The 20,734-nt window shown below is 38.9% G+C and overlaps 1 protein-coding gene across 1 annotated transcript; it reads right to left on the reverse strand.

Annotated features, from left to right (window-relative positions):
* Positions 1-1,848: 1,848 nt before the first annotated feature.
* On the reverse strand, positions 1,849-15,579 carry plekha2 (pleckstrin homology domain containing A2). The gene is made up of 12 exons (XM_008336733.3): positions 15,336-15,579; positions 8,874-9,070; positions 8,670-8,726; positions 7,557-7,605; positions 7,358-7,455; positions 6,392-6,523; positions 6,070-6,159; positions 5,905-5,970; positions 5,744-5,814; positions 5,173-5,236; positions 4,032-4,109; positions 1,849-3,453 (listed from the first exon to the last, which is right to left on the reverse strand). The coding sequence occupies exons 2-12, from the start codon at positions 9,012-9,014 to the stop codon at positions 2,998-3,000; spliced, it is 1,302 nt and encodes a 433-aa protein (XP_008334955.1). The 5' UTR covers positions 9,015-9,070; positions 15,336-15,579; the 3' UTR covers positions 1,849-2,997.
* Between the last annotated feature and the right edge of the window lie 5,155 nt (positions 15,580-20,734).

Consider the following 20,734-nt stretch of genomic DNA (forward strand, 5'->3'; position numbering starts at 1 on the left):
GGAGGTGGAGCTGGAGGTGGCAGAGTTAAAGATGCTAAGATTGTCTTTAGGAGTGACAAGAATGGACAGGATCGGGAATGAGGTCATTAGAGGGACAACACAGACAGGATGGTTTGGAGAAAAAGCTAGAGAAGCCAGATTGAGATGGTTTGGACATGTGCAGAGGAGGGACAGTGGATACATTGGTAGAAGAATGTTAGAGATGGAGCTACCAGGTAGGAGAAAGAGAGGAAGGCCAAAGAGGAGATATATGGATGCAGTGAGGGAGGACATGCAGGTAGTTGGAGTCAGAGTAGAAGATACAGAGAACAGGGCAATATGGAAATCAATGATTCGCTGTGACAACCACTGATAAAAAGGGACAAAGCCGAAAGAAAAAGATCATGTTTAAGACAGACCAAAAAGTAGAGGATTGAAAATATGAAACACATTTGCAACTATTATTATTGCAGTTAAATGCAATGTTTTGTTTGAATCCAATTTGTCAATGTCCAAAATATAAAAATCACTGCCATAATATTTGAGCATAATTACAACGCTGGGTTGGCATCTCTGGCATGAGGCCAATATGATAAACTAAATATTGTATTGACTACATGATACACTGTCCAAAATCTGATGCATTTAAAATACATATCTAGAACATACTGATGTCACTGCACTGCACAATTCAATGACTTTGAGTATTTGTTAATCAATTAAAATTAAGACATAGTGTTATGTCTTAAAAAAGACATAGACATTTGTGTTTAAAAAAATAAAAAATAAAATAAATGACCCTCTGCCAAAAAAAATTCTTAGCCAGCACAGCATGTTAAAAGCTTTCAATACGTCGCTCACCGATCGTAGACGTTGTCGCCACATCTGACTCCACGGCTGTTTACAGGCTGAGGCTTCCACGATCAAACCGGACCGTCGATTCAGGTGACTATCAAGGTTTGTGGTTCTCCCTGTGTAGTGTACAGCAGCAGGACATATTTTGCCAATTCCGTCTGACTTTACAAGTTCTCATCTTCCCCTATAAAATCCGTAATACAGCCAAATCATTTTGGCTGTCTATCAAATACGACTTGGGTTTGTTTGGTCGTTTTTGGGTATTTGTTTATTATTTAATTTAAGTATTCGGCCTACACATAGCATTTTAGAAAAAAACTATACAAACCCCATGTATGTATGTGGGCTGCCCTTGTGCCAGGATGGGAAAAAATCAAGCTCATGTGAAGTCGTTTCTTATTTGACGCGTCTTGCTTCTGACAGTCTGGTGTGTTGCACCTCCCTCTAGTGGTAAAACTGTGTATATGCTTCCAAGGTGCTGGAAGACAAGACTCAAACAACATAGGAAATATCAACTACTTACATCAGTTAATGTATGTGCTTTAACGAAAAGATAATTTAGATAATTAATGTGATTTGTATGAAAAATATATTTACAACTTTTGTGTTTTTAACAAACGTTCATCAGCTTATACTAAATATGCAATAAATAGATGTATTTAAAAGTATGTTGTCACAGTTTTAACTAATTTCAGAGGAACTGCAGTGATGGTATTCTGGTCTCAGTCTCTGGTAACTAATTCATGGTTCTTACAATGTCACAAAAGTTGGAAATCTGGATAAAAAACATCACAACCAGTACAGGCTCTATCTCCATGGCACAGAGTTGCCTGCATTTAAAATGTGACATACAATCTAAAAGATGACAAGAGATGAAAGAATGAGTAAGAAAAGAAGGATAACGTTCTAACATAACCTCGTCTATAATAATTAAATGTATGTAAATTACATAACTCTGTGTGATAACTTTGAATTGTTTTCAAGACAGAGATTAAATAAAATCGACCATATGTGAATTTTAACCAGTCAATAACAGACTGGTAAAAAGCAATATTTAATGCACAGAGAAAATTAACAATATACATAGGCAGATGTCAGCACACAGCTTCAGAGAATGGAAACAGGCATGGAACATGATCAATGAAGTGTTAAGATGAACCTGCAAAGGGCTGGAACTAAGGCTGTAACACAAAGCATCAGAGATGTTTGTTGTTGTTGTTGTTTTACAAATACACATCTGCTGAAGAAGCTGTGAGAAGATAAGTGACAAGAAAAAGTGCTAAATAATGAATTAAATTACCAAAAGTAGTGGCACAATTTCCCATTTAAACGATGCAATTAAAATGACATACACAACCACACACACTTCGTATCCTTCAACCAACTGATCAGCTGGGAATACATTCTAAGACACGTACCGAGAGAACCGTGCTGTCATGGTACCACATCAAATGCAAAAAGAAAAGTCACAGTTTACTGACGGTTGATCTTCAAGCCACACGTCAAGGAATAAGAAAAAGGTTAAAACATATTGAAGCTGCTGCTGCTGTGATGATGACTGCTGACAACAACAGTTGTCGTCAGTCATCACAAGGGAATGTGAGTACACAATGAAAACTTTACCCTTCAGACATTTGTTTAGACTTAAGGGGGGAAATACTTGTTAATTATTAATGAAATTAGGTCAAAGGTTTTAAATACACCATGTTTCCAAAAAAAGAGGGAAACCTCTACTCTCTTCACTAGAAAATATAATTAACATTTATCAGGTGCATTATGATTCAATATAAAACATGTGGTCACTAACCTTCATAAAAACACACAGATTCAGGTGTGATGGTGATATGTATGTAAGAAGAGCCAAATTAAAAAAAAATAAAAGACTATTCAAGTTTTGAAAGGATTTTACACAAAGAAAACCTTAGCAATTGTTTACCAGAAAACAACAAAGTCTGTACATTTTTGTCTCTTTCAGTTTAATTATCCTTCATCTGCTAAACACTTACGTACAAGACCAGCAGGGGGCTTCAATTTCACGTCATGGCATTGAGGCAGCTGACCCTAGTGTCTCTTCAAAAGACAGAAATACTCTTTATTAGCGGTACGATTCATTAAAAAAGCAGGTACCAACATTGAGGTCCACTACACATGGACCTCAGAGAACTAGACATCAGTGGTGCGGATGCCGTCGTCATCCAGGCTGTAGGGGAAGCTGCAGATGGGATGAGGCTGTGGGTGGGATCGGTGTCTCCGACGCCCAGAGGCCACATCTCCTGAGGCTGTGAGTATCCCCAGTCCACTTGTGGAAGGTAGGGGATTAAGACTGGGGCAAGGGGTTGGTGTGGAGAGAGAGTTGGAGGAGGAGGATGTGGAGGAAGAGGTGGAGGAGGAAGAGAGAGAAGGAAGATTAGGGAGGGAGCTGAAAGCACTATCTTCATCCTCAGCATCCATAATGGAGGACTCGCAAGGAGGGACAGGAGTCCAGGGTTGCCAGCCTGCGGCTACAGAGCAGGACTTGACCAGCACATGTCTGCACTCGTCAGAGTGATGACCACGGGACGTGGACGAGGAAGAGTTTTGGCTCCGGTAAAGAGAAGAAGAACGCTTGAAAGAAAACTTCTGCAATGACAAACACACAATCCAATCAGTCTGAATGAATCCGTCACAGAAGTATGTGATCACGTGAATGTTTAAAAAAAAAATAGACGGCTAACAGTAAATGTTATAAATCACTGTTAATCCATGCGGTTGCTGTGAGACAATATGAGACACTGTTTAACTTTGATATATATTTTGTAGTGTAGTGTGGTCCTGAACAACTGCTACTGGTTTGCTAGCATTTTCTCTACCCCCTGCAATGCCATCCCTCCACACCACCACCCCTGCTCCTGAAAGTCACGCTGTCATTAAAAAATGGCCCTTATTTTATTTTATTATTCCAACACTTTCAAATGCTTTAAATGTCTGATCTAATTTGTAGACCATAGTCTTCTAATAGTGAAAGTGAAGAACAAACAAAAAAAATACCATTCTATAGTATAACCTTTTGTGACATACTCCTCCTGACAAAACGTTGCATTGTATCTGACCCAAAATCAACCTGGAGCATCGACACAAGCAGAACTTGTCGTATTTTTACTAAAACTATTATTTCTGACATTTGGCTCCAGAAAAACAAGGAGAGGTCTCACAGTTACCTTGGGTGGACCTCTGAACTCCTGAATCTTCTGCCCGATGTCCCTGATCCAACCATGCATGTCGTCTGGAGAGTCTGTCTGTTAGGAGAGCGACATGAGTTTGACACAGGCGTCCCAGAAGAAACGTCAGTTTTAGGAGTTGTACATGACACAACATCCTCAAATTCATAATATTATGTGGGGCTAAATTCTGATGGCCACATTTATTCATGCATTAGCAATAACATTAGTAGATTTCGTAGGTTTCAAAGAAAAGAAATGAGAGCTACGTTATTTGGTTAGAAGGTGGGACTCCTAAACAGAGATCCAATCATATTCAATATTTGTCCAGAAGTAGAATAAACAGAAGCCAGTATGAAAAGCCAGGCGCAGGAATAACCTGGTCAACTTGTGAATTGATAACAAAGTTGAAGTGTAATCTGAAGACATGTCATCCTGAGATTCACGCAAAGGTAAACTGACTGAAGCTTAAACATATGAGTTAATCCGGCTAAGCTGTGAAGTAAAATCTGTTAAAGCTTCTTGTCAAAATTTTAATACAGCTGTATATGTCAGTGTATACAATCATAAATAATATAGTTCTGGATCATTTTCACCATAGATATAATAGGATAAAAAAAGACTTAGACCAAGACCAACACATATGAATGTTCCACCCAAGTGGGTAATAGGCTGAATAGCAATTGAACTTTTTCTTAGGACCACGATGGTGTTGCTGTGTTTATATAGCCTTGTGTTGATTTGTTTAAATTAACTGTATACTCTGCTGTGTATGACACACCCTTTCAAAACTGTGTTTAAAATGACTTTTTCTTTTTTCTCTCGAATCTTCAGTTATAGGTGTTGTTCAAGTGAAGTGGATTTTGACATTGTGGGGGCACAAACTGTCCCCTTTTCACACTCCACTGATCAGAGACTTCCACATCAGCTGTGCAGAATGTTGTTGTTGTTGTTGTTATGGTAACAGATGGCCGTGCCTGTTTCACAAAAACAAACTTTCGCTACTCCTAAAAACAGACCCGGTGCTACACATCGCCAATAGAGCATTAAGACAAAAAACAACTATTCAAACAACACAACGACTTCCCCGCAAATGAATATCTTATTTTCTTTAAATTTTAAACAGTTAAGGGGGTGTTACCTGGATGTAGAAGGTTCTAGAGTTGGTGATAATCTCAAACAGGTTGTCTCTCAGTAAGAGGTCCCTGGAAGTTAAACATGGTTATGGTTAAATCATATACTGTGCATAAGAAAGGGAACAGGGTGGAGCATTCACAGATGTTACAAGAACTTGTGAAGTTGAATACTCCTACTCTTATATATCTATCGTTTGACCTTTTTTTCCTAATCTTTTACTCTCCCATTCAAATCATTTCATAGATTTGTTTTAACCATCAACTGCTTGGTTACAAACATGTCAAACTTCTCACCTCAAGTTTGAGCAGTCATTTTTTTTTCCTTACGCTGCAAATGTGCTAAGGAGCACAAGGTCTCTTTTTTCAAATATTAAAAAAAATATATTTAAAAGGACAATGTTTAGAAACACATACTGATTGTTGGGATTATTTTTAACAGAATTGAATTGAGAAGAAAGATAATTAATATACAAATAATAAATCTCCATTCATTAAAATTTGTGTAAACACACATTAATATCGTCAGTTTCATCACAGACACTGATAAGTCTGTCCTGTGATTCATGTTTGACTCACCCTGACTTGACGAGACATTCGTGAACCCTCTGAATGTCTCTCAGTGGAATGGCTCGGAGCGGCTCCTTATCCTGTAACAAGCAAAAAGAAATCTCAGACACATCAAGGCCACAGTCACACAAACAGGAAATGGAAAAAAAATTGCTTTGGTTCCTCACTACCTCAGACTTGTAGTAACTAACTGCGTTGTCATCCAGAGTGAAAAACCGTCTCTTCCAGCTTTTCCTCTAGATTAGAAAAGATAGCTCACGTTAAAGATTACAACATGTGGTTCTTTATTTGTATGTCAGTTTTATCAGTTGTATTGTACACAGTGAAGTACTCACCACATTTCCCTGTTTCACACAGTAACCACATCTCAACACCCCCGGCCTATGGCCCTTCCTCTCTCTGCCTTCCATCTCTTCATTCTCGTTCTGAAACATTTCATCACAACCAACGTCAGTGACTTTAAAGCAATTTCATAACCTTGAACTGCAGATATGTCTCATTTTTAAAACCTGTTATCATCATGCAGTTATATATAAAAGTCCCCAGCCACTTTAAGTACAGTACAAGATGTCAGTAATTGCACATTTTTGCTCCATCAAGGTCAGTGTTGAAATGCCCACTGCAGTAACCACACTGGTGTAAGCTTCCTTTTTTCACCTGAATGAGAGTGTGCACCACCACACCACCGATGATCTCGGTCTTGTAGGCCTGCTGCCTCTTCCCTGCCTGACCGTCACTGATCACCGCGGCCACGTCTGACCTCAAAGGTGCAGGACCAGATTTAGGAACCTGGTATCAAATGCAGGGAAAGTAACTGACATTAGCCTGTTTGATCGAGAGTGTATCATCTGCAAAAGTGTTCATTCCAAGAGAGAGCTACTGCTCAAGCACATCAATTGCTATTATTACACTTATGACATGATAATGAATATGATATGATAATTTAATAATGACAATTATTAAAGTAATTTACATTACATAGGGTGCTAAAGTTCTATCTATCTATTTATGTATCTGTCTATGTATCTATCTATCTATCTATGTATCTGTCTATCTATCTATCCACAGTGGTCTAAAAACCTCTTCTCAGTTTTATGTAGTCTGAGGAAGCTCAGTAACAGTGGCAGAGCAGCACTCCAGTACAAGGGGAAGTGAAAGAGAGAGTGAACAGCGTTATTTCCTGTCAACGCGCAGGTGAGATGAGCAGAGAAACACTCTTCTTGTGATGACTGACATCTGGATTATTCCGGTTACAAAGGCCACTGCAATGTTTTCGAGCACAAATAGGATGCAACAGTGCACGTCTCCTAAATCACACATACCTACAGTATGTATATAAAACAGAGCCTTCACACCTTAACCACAGTGACGTGAGAGTGTCTTCACTCATCAGTGTTCACATTCACAATTTCCTTATTCACCAAGTGTGTGAGACACGGTAGCTGCCATCTACCCACTAGGTCAAACTGGCCTTTACAACACCACAGCAAATGGCTGTGGTGACAGCTTCCTGTCAAACCTGATCACCTATTTTTCTTATGCACGTTTGACAAAACCTAGTTTGTTCTGCTTTTACGTGACGGTTGAAAATAGTTTTCCAGTAATAATCCAGCTGGCACTCACAGTGATCTTGCTGGCTCTGTTGAGAGCAGCCACCCACTCCCTCATGTCAGTCACATCATTGGCTTGGAGAAAGTACCGCCGTGAAACTGCATTAATGACTGCAGAAAAAAGGATTAATCCATGAATAACCACTTTGTATCCATAATAACTACATGACACGGTTCTGTCATAAATGTAGAGTTGTTTAATACTGACTTACCAAAACAAAACTCTGTCTTGGGCTTTTGCTTCAATGTGGCTTCACTCACCTAAGGAAGAGAAGTAGACATGAGGCCAACCCAAGATATGAAGAAGGAAAAGAGGAGGGAAGATGGACCACAACAACGTAGTATAGGGAAGCACTGAAGCATAGTGAAGCATAGCATACAGCAGCATAGTATAGTAAAGTATAGTATAATTGTATTGCAGTACAGCACAGTAAAGAATATTTTAGTAGGGTAAAAGAGTACAGCATTAAGTAATTTAGTGTATTGTACTCTAGTATAGCACAGTATAATACCATATAGTATAACATATACTGTATATTATAGTGCAGTACAATATGGTTTAGCAAAGTAAATCATTCTGTAGTAGTATGGTGGTATAGTATAACCCAATACAGTAGAGTAAGTATATTATGGTGTAGTAGAGCACACTATGCTACCAGATAGTATTACATACATATATTATACACAAGTGTATAATATAGTGGAATAGAGTATACCAACGTATCACACAATATAGTACATTATAGTAGAGTACAGTATAGTATAGTATTGCATAATATAATATAGCATAGCACAGCACAGCATAGTACAGTATAGTAAAGTATAGTATAGTACAGTATAGTAAAGTATAGTATAGTATAGTATAGTATAGCATAGCATAGAACAGTACAGTATGGTATAGCATAGAATAGCAAAGATAGAGCAAGGATAGAGTTTATTAGATATGAATAAATGGTGCAGAGTAGATTAAGTAAAGTAGAACAGAATGGAGTAGAGTAGAATAGAACAAAGTAGATTAAATGGAGCAGAGCAGAGTAGAGTACAGTGGAGTGGAGTAGGGAGATAGAGAAGATGAAAATAGTGAGCTCGGAGACATGGGCTATGTCTGACGTCAGAGTGTCCAGTGAGGATTGTACAGTGGAGCCAGATGTCATTATCTCTGGTTTAGCTCAGTGAGGGCCGTGTCATCTGGAAAACTTCACAGAACTTGTGCTTCAGCTCTGCACCGAACTTCACCATGATAACCACAGATAATGCTCAGCTTTCTGAGAGTACACAGTCAGCCATCTGTACATGTTTCTGCTTTTACAGTTCCGGCCATTTACCTTAGAGATGTAGGTGAGTTTCAGGCTGCCAACAAAGCTGGCTCCACTGGGCAGGTTCTACACATGGACAAACACAAACACACACTCTCCTCATTAGCTCAGGGTCCAAGGTTGCAGAGCTTCGGCTGGTAATTTCTACTTCCTCTTGCTGTTTGTTCAAATGTCACGTTGATGTGTGTGTGTGTGTGTGTGTGTGTGTAGTACCTGAGGGTTGTCCATGTACCACAGCAGAGCATTTCCCTGTGTGTCCAGGATGAAGTATCTCCTCTGGAATCGGCAGCTGTTCTCCTTCTCCTCTATGTCCAGAAAACCACACACGCGATTCAGCCGATCCAGGTACGGCATAGTGCTGCTGCTGCTGCTTCTGCTGCTGCTGTTGCTGCTTCTGCTATCACATATCACTACCACAGATGGATGGTGAAGAGACAGACAAAGACTTGTTATGATAGACAATTCAAGCTTTTCATTTTGACATACAGTCCATACAATCCAGACCACAGAACATATTTCTATTGTCTCTCCGTCTATTTCATATGAGCTTGGCCTAGAGAACTCAGCATACCTTTTGTAAAAAATTTAAAAAAAAAAAACATAATAAACTTTCGCTAGGGTCCTAGTGTCTCAAAGTCAAAGTGTGCTTTATGCTCAGTTCTGTAGCATGTGCAAATTGTGTTTCTCTCACAACCACAATGGGCAAAATATAAAAAGATGCACATTAAGTATTAACAAATATTTAAAACACTAACGGAGTAATGATAATAACAATAACAAATGCACTTTGGAATTTTTTTTTTTGCAGAAACACACTGACATTTACAACAGTTTATTGTGCAAACAGCAGTCATAACAACAGTGTTAGTGGGTTGCTACATTTGTATTGTAAACAACCCGGTTGTATTTATAGTTGTATTTAGGAACACTGTATAACAGTGGTAGTGTAGGTTATGTTCATCTAAACAATAGGTGTTAACGCAATCAAGTGTTAATGCAATCATGCACATTCAGCAGCAGGTTCTGTAACTTGTAACTTCTGTAACATCACTGTTTCTTGTCTCTAAGGTATTAACTATAGAGAGTGAAAGCCTCACTTTAGTTCATTGCCATTGTGCACAAGGAAACTACGGTTGTTGGCTTTGTTAATTGATTTTTCAATTGCTAACACTGAACCTTTGGAGGATGCTCCTTTTATACATAATCCTAAAACTGGTACCACTTACTGTAAAAGATAAATATGTAACCTTGCAGAGTGTTACTTTTTTTTAACATTACACTTTAACCACTACCCATTACTTGGCCTCAGGGTTAACCAATTTCAGGATAGTTTGTTTAGCTAAAGAATAATCTGTCAATGAACACAAACAATCTTGGTTTTTTTTGTGTGTGTTATAACCTCTAAAACAAATCTTAAAACTAATTTTCAAGCAACTGATTTAAGCTCGTATTTAATTTTTAGGAAATGCACAATTCTGGATATGGGGTTTTGTAAATGCACACTCACACACACACACACACACACACACACACACACACACAGGGGAAGAAGAAGTCTTGCTCATACTCAGCAGTTTTTCATGTGACATGATTGAGGCTGAGCAGCAGAAGCCTGAAGCCTAAGGCTGAGCTGAGGGCCTCCACCACAGCCAAAAATTACAGACTGCACTCACGATCCGCACACACGCACATTTCCACCAGCCGGGGAAGAAAGACCAGGGAGACGAGAAGAGGATAAGAAAGGAGAGGAGAAAAGGCGTGGGGGCATAGGCCACTGAGGTATATTCAAGGTGAAGGTGATGACGTGCATAGATATCACCGTGCTGCTGGTTGACAGCTGAATAATAGTCAGGTACAGAAATCAGTCCTGTTCACTCTCCAGCAGAATGAGAATCTGACAATACATTTAAGGAGGATTATTTTACCATGGTGGAGTGAGAAAACTTCTGGAATGTGACACAGACAGATGTCTGTTTCAGGCTGCAGTGGGAACTTTACAGTACCGTATGTAAGGTTATTAAAATGAGTTACTCTGCTCAGATGCACTGAATAAAACATGCAAAGTAGATTTATGGTGTTTTTCTCGTTTGTATTTTTGTACTTCTCCATATATTTGAATGTAAGGAAAGAGCCTGAGTATACTGTAATGATGTCGCAGCTGTAATGATGTCAGCCACACCACATCTGTGATTTATTTTTTATTTACAACAAGACAACGTATCCGACAGTCAGAGTGCAAGTCATTACCCCCACTATTCAGTTTTAAAGTATTTCTCAACAGTTTTTACACAAAGAAGAGCAAAAATTAAGCTCATGTTTCTAAACCTACCGACTTAGTTAGGTTTTTTAAAAATAATGAATTTACTTTGCACACACAATTATTTCAAAACATACAAAGGCCAATATTTCGAGACCAGACCCTTGTTGTCAGCTGTGTAGAACGTTTGCTTACAGTTGCACCACAGAACACAGACCACTACATCTTCATCAGTTCTGTTTGAAGGTGTCTCCTCAGCAGAATTGGCATTTTTATTGGTCCATTAACTATCACACCATTTCTGTGCAGGGATCTAGGGACCGTCATCTTTAATAGTTCCTCTGCATAATGGGTACATGGCTCATGCACTGATGCCATGACAATTATTTGAGGGTTGACCAGAACACATTTTAAATATATATGTCCATAAATGTCCATCACCTTCACTCGCTTTTTTTATACCATGGTTGTTATTGTTTTCTTGTGTTTAGCTGCAAATTGCCAGACTTAATACTCATATAAACATCCTGTAAAGAAGCCCTAGCTATAAGTTGTATACATACATACATACACACATGCACAAATGCATATATAAATATGTGTGTATATATGTAGAAACATATGCAGTATTTACATACACACATGCAGTCAATAGACTGTACAGCTGCAGAGCTGCATAGTGATATACAGAAAAGGGTTTTTTGTCATATTGACAAAGGTTGATTTATCTAGATTATTAATGAATTGAAATCAATTACAACTATAATTAATCATCATTAACTGTGTGCTGTAATTCCACAATTAATCAGATTCAAATTATAATCTTTTTATTGCCCTAATACATACACACAAACACAGATACATACACATATAAACTGTATATATAAATAGACAAGAACGTAATTAATAATTTTCTGTCGGCTTGCATAAAAGAGGCTGGTTCTCACGGGGGGAACAGTACTTGCTGCATCTTTAACCATGAACCTCCTGTGGAACTATTTTAAGCAATGGTTTGGAAAATGCTTCATTTTGAACTGCCTTCAAAACCTTGTGGGTTTTTGTTTCTGATGTGTCAGCTATTCAACAAATTTCTTTCTGCCATTGTAACGGGTCAGAAATACAAACTGTTTCTAGAAGCTCTCCTCCATTATTTTACACAAAAACAATCAGCATGTAATGGAAAAGTGAATATAATGATTTGGAGGTCAGAAACCTACAATGCTGGCACAGACTCGCACAAACCATTTTGGGTATCAGAAAACATCTGGTTTAACCATTAACCATTAGGCAGTGAAAGCTGTGGCATCCTTGGCAGAAACTGAACCAGTAACCGAGACGTCGGTGAGTCAGAGAGTTTATCAGATTAATCAGAAGTCAACAGAATTGATCAAACCTAAAGTGGAAAACAGTCTGTCTGCATGAGGACGAGGCATGCATTATACAAGAAAACCACAGATGTGATTTTACAGATATGGTCTTCACCCACACTCAGTTTGTTTGCTGAATATCTGCACCTACACAGAGAACACACATCTGCTTTATTCAAGGCAATGAGAAACTACAGTTAAGACAGAAGATGCTGCTGAAGCAAAGAGTCCTCATCACACTGCAACTAGTATTTTTGATAAATGTACAGTATATATTTATAAATATATGTAGTTATTGAATAAATTATATAATATATATAGGGATTACATATTTATAACTATAAAATGTAAATATATACTGGCTTAGTATTTTTTGTATATACTGTACATTTACTATAGAAAATATGTATTTTTGTAAAAAGTTTATTGTGCTATTTTTACACAGTATGCATGTTCTGGTATTCATTTTAATTTTGAATGTGGATTAAGGTGATACAAAAGTATGTGTATTATATTTTATAGCAAGTAAAACCTATTTCCAAAAAATTATAATACGTCCTCACAAACTCCACCTGTTGAACATTTACATAGTACATATTAACGCAAGCACTACACTGATGCTATATCAGACTGGATTGTGATCATCACCGAGTCATTATATAAAATGAAATATTCTGGTCACTGTGACGTGAAGAAATCAGGCATTCAAACAAATCTAAAGCCACGTATCTGTCTCAGAGATGCAGTGTAATGTTGATCCAAAATTGCAGCCGTTGCTATTTGTTAATTGTGTCCTTTCAAATTACAATCAGTTTTAGAACTGCTCCACTTTTCCCTACCAAGATTTAAATAGGTCAATCTGAGGACACTGGATGATTACTGTTGAGCTGCTGATGACCTCACACAACTCAATTTTTAGACTGTAACAATCTGTGCAGCTATCAATTAAATAATCTGAATCAGTAATTACATAAATCAAATAATTAATCATTCACCCATCGTCAGCAGACATACTTGTAGAACCAAGGCACAAATACACTGAATAACAGCCTCTGAAAACCTTAATTTTGTTTTTATGAAGACACAATAACCTTATGAAAACTTAGCAAATGATTTAAGTTGCATCATTGATGAATTCCAAATGCTCAGACAACAGAACAGTGGCATAAAAAAGTAACAAAGCTTTCAAAGTTGTAACAACCAGAGCAGGAACGTTTATCTTGAGGTTTACAGTAGCCCTTGCACTATTGAATAAACTGACAGCTGTAGAAATGAAGCTTAAACTAAAAAACAAAAAAGAAAAGAAAAGACAAAACCTTAAAAAACATGTCTTTGATAAAAATTACTGTCAAGACACTACTGAAAGACTGAACCCAGTTTGGACCTGAACAATTCAAACATTGACTAGAGGCTGGCACAGTATATAATTTATTATCATTATACATCTGCATTTTCCCTGTAATACCCACATTTCCCCAATAGATGGCAAAGAAATAGTTAGTTCACATAAATGCTCCATCTATCTGCTCCTGATCCGGCCTCCCTGTTCAATTTTAGGACAATTGTGGCCCATGAGTGAAAAGGTTTGCCCATACCTGTTGTTGACCGACATAAACGTCACTTTAGCCGCTCAGAAAACTTCAAGCACTACTGAGGTCTTCTCAGGATGAGACCAAGTCAAAAACTGACACGTAGCAGAAACAGATCATCAGATAAGACCAATGAACCTTTGAGACAACCTTCTGAAAAGAACAGTCTGAGGTTCCTTCATAGATGTGCTTGAAACTACCCCAGATGATCATCAGTCTGTGAGTGAACTCTCACCGACTCCCTCCTATCATCAAATGTGTATGACATTAAAAACTACAGTAACTACAGTATTTGGAGCAAAAGGATTTTCCAACAACAAGGAACCGTCTAATGATATTAACAACGTTAATTTCCAAATGAAAAAGCCTAATTCTGTGAACTGTTTAGGACACTGTGGAAGAACCTCAACTTGCTGCCACTGACTCCTCACTTTGTTCTGTTGCTGCCAATGACCGGAGGGACTGAAACAAAGCAGGAATTTCCCCACTTGGGTCCAAAAAGGATTTCTGATTCTGTTTCTTTTACACCCAGCTATTGATTGATTTAAAAAACAATATTTTTCTGTTTTGACCACAACAGCTGCAGCCTAAGTGTTGACGTATGAGGAGAATTATCCTGTGTAATCTACTTTATTATAGTGATAACATTACTGAACAGGAAAGCATTTTTTTGATATACACTCCTGTGGTAATATAGTGGTAAATATTTAGTCTCAGGAATCCCTTCTGGTGATGATTTTAAGCAACACATTTTAGTTGCTTCAAAAAAAACAAAAACAAAAAAAACCTGAACCTGAGAATCAGAGTAAAATGACATTGTCTCACACAACATAACAGTGCTTTAAGGTCAGGCACATCCAACCTTTGACCACAGATTTCTCCCTTATTCATTTGAAACATTTTTATCTTTGAATGATGAAAGATAAGTATTGTTAGAGTTTTAATTTTATCATTAATCAGGATTCCAACTTTTCTGGAGAAAGGGTGCCACAATATGAATCTGAGTACACACACACACACACACACACACACACACACACACACATATATACTGTATATGGACAAATTACCAATTTTAAGTCTGAGATGGAGGAGTTAGATAACCTAGTACCCACACACACACCCTGCAAACTCTATATATAACAAACTACATTTATCGCTAGGGCTCGAACCAATGCTCTTCTATCTGTAAAGCAAAAACATTAACCACTAGTTTACCGTTTGACCTACATAACTCTAAACTAAATAACGTTGAATGTCGTTTAAAAGAAAAAAAAAGGTGCCCAACTTAATATCAGGCCCCCCGCCAACCTGAGGGCTAGCCGCGACTCTGGATGGGACCAGTTACTCAGCAACACTTGACTGACATTACATATGTTCAGCTCAGGTGACCTGCACTGACTCACCCGAACTAGAGAGCCACACCTACTGTCAGCGCACACACAGAGAAACACACACTTACCCTTGTTTTTGTGTGTACAGTTAGTGTGCGCCACAGCCAGCGCCCTGCGCCGCCACGAAGCAGAGGGAACACTTGTTAAACTCCGGTCTGCAGGAACACACCATGTTCCACTGAGGTTCTCCACAACTTCTACACAGAGCAGACAGTCGCAGCTACGGCCTGCCTCACACTGACACCGCCTCGTCTATTTGTTTTCTCTGCTCGGATTACAGAAGACTGTTTTCCGGGTTGGACGTTTCGGTATTAGAATAAACCAGCCCCGGATGTGAGCTATGCGCCCTCATAGCTCCGACTCCCTCCCCCTCCCCTTTCTTCCCCTCCTCCCATTCCCCTCCTCTACTGCCTCAAATAAGGAACTAAACTGTTCTAAACTGCCCCTAAAACCACAAATATATTAACATTTCAGCAGCAGCTTCAGCTCTGGATGCTGGCCTGGTTCTTTCTGTAGACTTTTACCTCCTGCTAAGCCCAGCTTGTAGCTCTTATAAATAATGCCTCTGGAAAAGTCTGCCCTTCAGGCAGAGGCACAGAAACTAGATATTTCTCTATAATTTGACAAAATTGCTCTGGAAATGACCCAAAATACATTTGAGTTTCTTGTCTCTGTGTAGTGACAATAGAAAGATACTGAAGTCGACAGTAGACAGAAGTTGACCTAAATGAAAATGATTCTAGTTTTCTCTTCTCTTCTTCAGGCCGTGAAAACATAGTTTATTTTGTAATAATTCCAGCATTAATGCATATTTTTTATTCCCATTTTAGTTTTCACAACTGGAGTAAATGGCTTGGCTGATGATCCAAACATTAGTCCCTACATAAAATTGTTAGACATAGGGGGCGTAATATCAATATGATAAATGCATGAGTTCAGTGTTACAGTTGTTACAGCAGCAGATCAGCCTGAAAACTCTTGCAGTGTTTGAGGTTTCCAGATTTAAAACAGAGAACAGATGATGTCACTGACTTTAACACGTGACCACAGGAGAAATGAATGTGATAGAGGCTGAAGAATTCAGTGCTGCAATGTGTGATCTGTGAGAGATAATAATTTTAACAAAGTTAATGCAATTCAATTCCCTGTTCAAATGTACACAGTACTATTGCTTCACTGTTTCACCACCTCTTAATGACTGTTTCAGTGCAGTGATGAGACTAATATGACTGTTTCAGCACATTTCTGACAGCAGTACATGAGTCTGTCTTTGGCTACAAACTGCCTGGTCCTGTTCTGAGGAAGTGGTTTTATGTCATATGACCTGCTTGAGGACAGAGACCTACCTCACTGATTTCATATCCTGTGGCGAGTGCACAGAATTGAATTCATACAGTTAGAGAAGGAAGTCTTAAAGTTTTTTTGCAGATCCCCTGGAATGGCTGCTGAAAATCACAGACTAGCGTTACTTTTCTTCTTCTTCTTTTCAAGTTCAGTGCGCGTGAACTTAACAAATGCATTATTAAAAAAAAATCTTTTGTGTTTGACCTTTAAAGGTCGAGTGCAGGATGTCAAACCAAGGTGTAAAACCAAAAGTGCAAAAGTGATCTCAGGCAGATTTAAACACAAATCAAACGATGTGATGACATCTTTATTCAAACGAGCGTTTATGCATAAATATAAAATACTTTTCTCCTTAATCGATGTAGAACCGAATTTAGCTGATTGCAACAACAACAGTTACATATGTGGTTGTAAGGTATCAAGCAGGCTAAGACACAAAAGCAGCTACCAAAACCACAACACACACACCTTTTAGGTCAGGGCTGTGAGAAGGTACCTCACTAGTTCGTACCACTCACACTTTTAGCTTCATCAACTGGGTGGAAAATAGTTTTTCTATTATCTAGGGGACTTCTGGGGTGGCCTTTTCTAACACATTGAGGGTGAAATTGGTAGATTTTAAAAATTATTTTCCACACCCATTTTGTCCACAGTTTATCACAGGTTGTATAAAAGTCATAAATTTGTCATAAATAAAATAAAGCTGCTTCCATTTACAGGACACATCACATGAACGCTAGGCTTATATTAAAAAGACAGAGACGAGGACGAGGCAGTGGTGGACTGAGGACGTGGTCACAGCTGCCTGAGAGCCACACGCAGCATCAGTGCTGTGATCAGCATCAGAGGGTTGGAGGCCACGGCTCCTGAACTGCTGCGGTGCTGCTCCCCGTGACTCTGGCTCTTGTGGGGCCCATTGCAGTCGTCACCAAAGCAGCACATAATTTTGGCGCCAGAAGTAGCGCTGTTAGCCTTGTCACAGAAGGCCTTGTAAGAGCAGGACTTCATCACTGTGTCTGAAAGAGGGAATGCAATAGTTACAAGGCCATTAAATAACCAGAAAATGAGAGCTTTTGTTAATTTGGTTCAATGCTGTGAACTTACTGAACTTCTCTCAAACACACACATTTAAAGGTTTAGAAAGAGTCGCGGTTTTCATAAAGTGCTGGGACAACATCCAGCAACCTCAAATGATGAGAGGATGCAGAAGCTGAGGCTTTCATAATCACACACATACCCCCACACACACATGCACACACACAAACAGCATAAACACTATCTAAACAAACAGAAGAAGATGCTGAATTTAATTAAAGGGCATCGTTTGTTCAAACCCCGCAGCTTTTCCAATCAAACAGAAAAACTGTTGTTAACGAAAGTAATTCAAGTCAGCCGAGCTTTTCAAGGTGTCAGTGAATTGATGACCTCTAGTGGGTAGTGATGTGTCGTTCGCGAGTTCAAAATGAACGACTCCCGAGTCATATGAAAGATTCGTGACTCGTGACTACCGAGTTTTGCTGTGAACTAATCTTTCGCTATAAACGGATCATTCTCTGTGAACTAATCTTTCGCCTCGTTCTCACAGATTCGTTTCATTTGTCACGTGACAGAGAGCTCAGGTCTTTTTTGCTCTCATTCATCTTCACATTGTGATGTGTTTTTATTTCTTAGCTTTTCGAATGGTTTTAATTGCTTATGGTATTTTGTGTACTTTGTAGACTTTGTCAGCGGAAGCAAACCATGTCTGTGGTTTGCAGCCTTCTTTACAACGCCCACAATAGGGCTAAAGCGTCACCTGCTGTAAAACGAATGAAATGATTCGTTCACGACTCGTTCATTTTACTGTTCGAGAGTCAAAGATTCGAATCAATAAAAATAGTCGGTCTTCCCATCACTACTAGTGGGACTTTTGTACAACTGTACATGGATAAGACGTGTGTGGCCTCTCTGTGTTTGTGTCTCTGTTTGTCGTTGACTCACTCGGTCCTGTGATGGTAGAACACGCGTCAGCGAACTGGGGACAAGGGGTGGAACCCTGTCGGTTGCAGTCGTCTTCATTGGACGCCACGCACGTGTGACACTTGAGGGCGTGGCCTTGGCAGACAGAGCAGGAGAGAGCAACTGACTTGAGACTAAGCGTGAATGTTCACAGGCAGGTGGACACTGAGTCAAATGTACAATAACTGTGAGTTCACGCCACACTTTAATTATATTCGTGACAAAAGCTTATTTTCCTGTAAAAATTAGATAGAACTTTTTTGTCATTTTTTGAACAGTTTAACATGACACACATCCAAAATCATGCAGCACTTAGACTATAAACTACTTTACAGTTGTTTAGTTGAAATAAGCTTCAATGCAAGCAAACATTATTTAATAAAATATTTTCTATGCTGCTTTTAGTTTTCATCAACTGGTCTGCAGTTGCTGTAATTATGATATATAATAATCGTTATTTTTCATTCAGTTCAGTAGTACACTACACAGATTTACATTGACAACATTAAGTAGAAATGAAGTAGAAAAAAATACTTCATAAATAATAATAAATACTGTATATATAAAAAATGTAATAAACCAAAAACTTTATGAGCCCCTGCAGTACCTCCATGGACCCTCGAGTTCAAGTCTAAATTCTGATCTTCTTACCTCTAAAACAACTTAAATCTAGCATTAAGTGTAACTGTGGGGTAAATAAACCTACTGTGGCATGCCAGTGAGATGAACAGCACCAGGGTGAGAACTGTCTTCATATCAGATGATTGTTTCCTCAGGAGTCCAGATAATGAGTGAACAAGCTGAGAGGATTCATCTGGTAGAGAGGACACAATGGGCTGAAGAAGAGCTGCTAGAAACATGGAAATGTGTTTGAGGGCATTAAAGACTTATCTCTGTAATCCTCGTCATTGCTGCACAGCCAGCAGACCACAGTAATAGACTTAACCCAGCCAGCTTTAACACGGAGACACAGATACTGACGTGACCCACAGTAGTGTCAGTGTGGTCAAAACAGGAGTTGGTGGTGACCTTTTGTAAAACATGCTTAACTCTCCTGTTGTCCTCGGGTCAAAATGACCCGCCACTGTGTTAAAAACCAAATAAAAATCCCCTAAACAATATTTTTTCAACTTGAAATTTGATGACTTTTCCTAGATTGACCCCAACATTAAAAAAAGTTAATTGTTAGCTTTATTTATATTTCCATGTAAGCTGTACAAAAAAAGGTATAAATATTGTGTAGGTGCAATGGGTCGAGTGCTGCATAGGAGCACTCGGTGTTATTAATCAGTCTCAAATCAATAACACAAATCAGTCTCATTCACAAGTTATAATTCCAGGCTGTGAAAGACATGGGGATTTTACAAATTCTACAAAGTAGAATTTTAATGATAACAACACAGACAAACACAGTTGTTATGATCATAAACAATGATCATAACAACAAAACAAGTGTGTGTGTGCGTGTGTACACGAGTGGTCGTGTACGAGAGAGAAAGAGACGTTGCCTCTTAGCTACCAAGCAAGCGACTGAGCCCTTGAGGCGTGTTCACATACGCGACTGCGCAGTGGAAGAAGAACTGCGAGGTAGAAGGAACGGCAACAGGAAACACGTGAGGCGTGTATGCGCTCACGGAGGTGTGAATGGGTGTTGTGTACGCGCACCAAGATGCGCTCAGGTACAATGAAACAGTGCTTGTGATGTTATCAAAGTATAGGGGGGAAGGGAGGCGTACCGCGTGGTCTACTCCAGACAAAGGACTTTGTCGGAGTTTTCCTGATCCCAATACTGATAACGTTACAAGTTAACACTGAAATACTGACGGTGTACAAGAGTATAAGACCGAGTCAGGAGGTTAGAAAAGAAGTGCATGCAACAGCCTAGCTATAAAAGCAGCACAGATTTCAGACAACAAAATTCAATATGCGTACTTAAACTGTCCCTAAGTTTAAATAGCACTTAACAATACTACAGATTAACTAACGTGCCCAAATGCCAGCCTTACTGAAGTGAACGCCACCACCACCATTCCTCACTCAGAGGAAAAAGGCAGTGAATTAATTCTTCTTCAGACCTGGTTCTTTTTTTTTTTTTTTTTTTTTTTTAAAAATGGGCGGGGGTTGG

The sequence above is a fragment of the Cynoglossus semilaevis genome, chromosome Z, assembly GCF_000523025.1.
Source record: "Cynoglossus semilaevis isolate Cse_v1.0 chromosome Z, Cse_v1.0, whole genome shotgun sequence".
Taxonomy (NCBI): Eukaryota; Metazoa; Chordata; class Actinopteri; order Pleuronectiformes; family Cynoglossidae; genus Cynoglossus; species Cynoglossus semilaevis.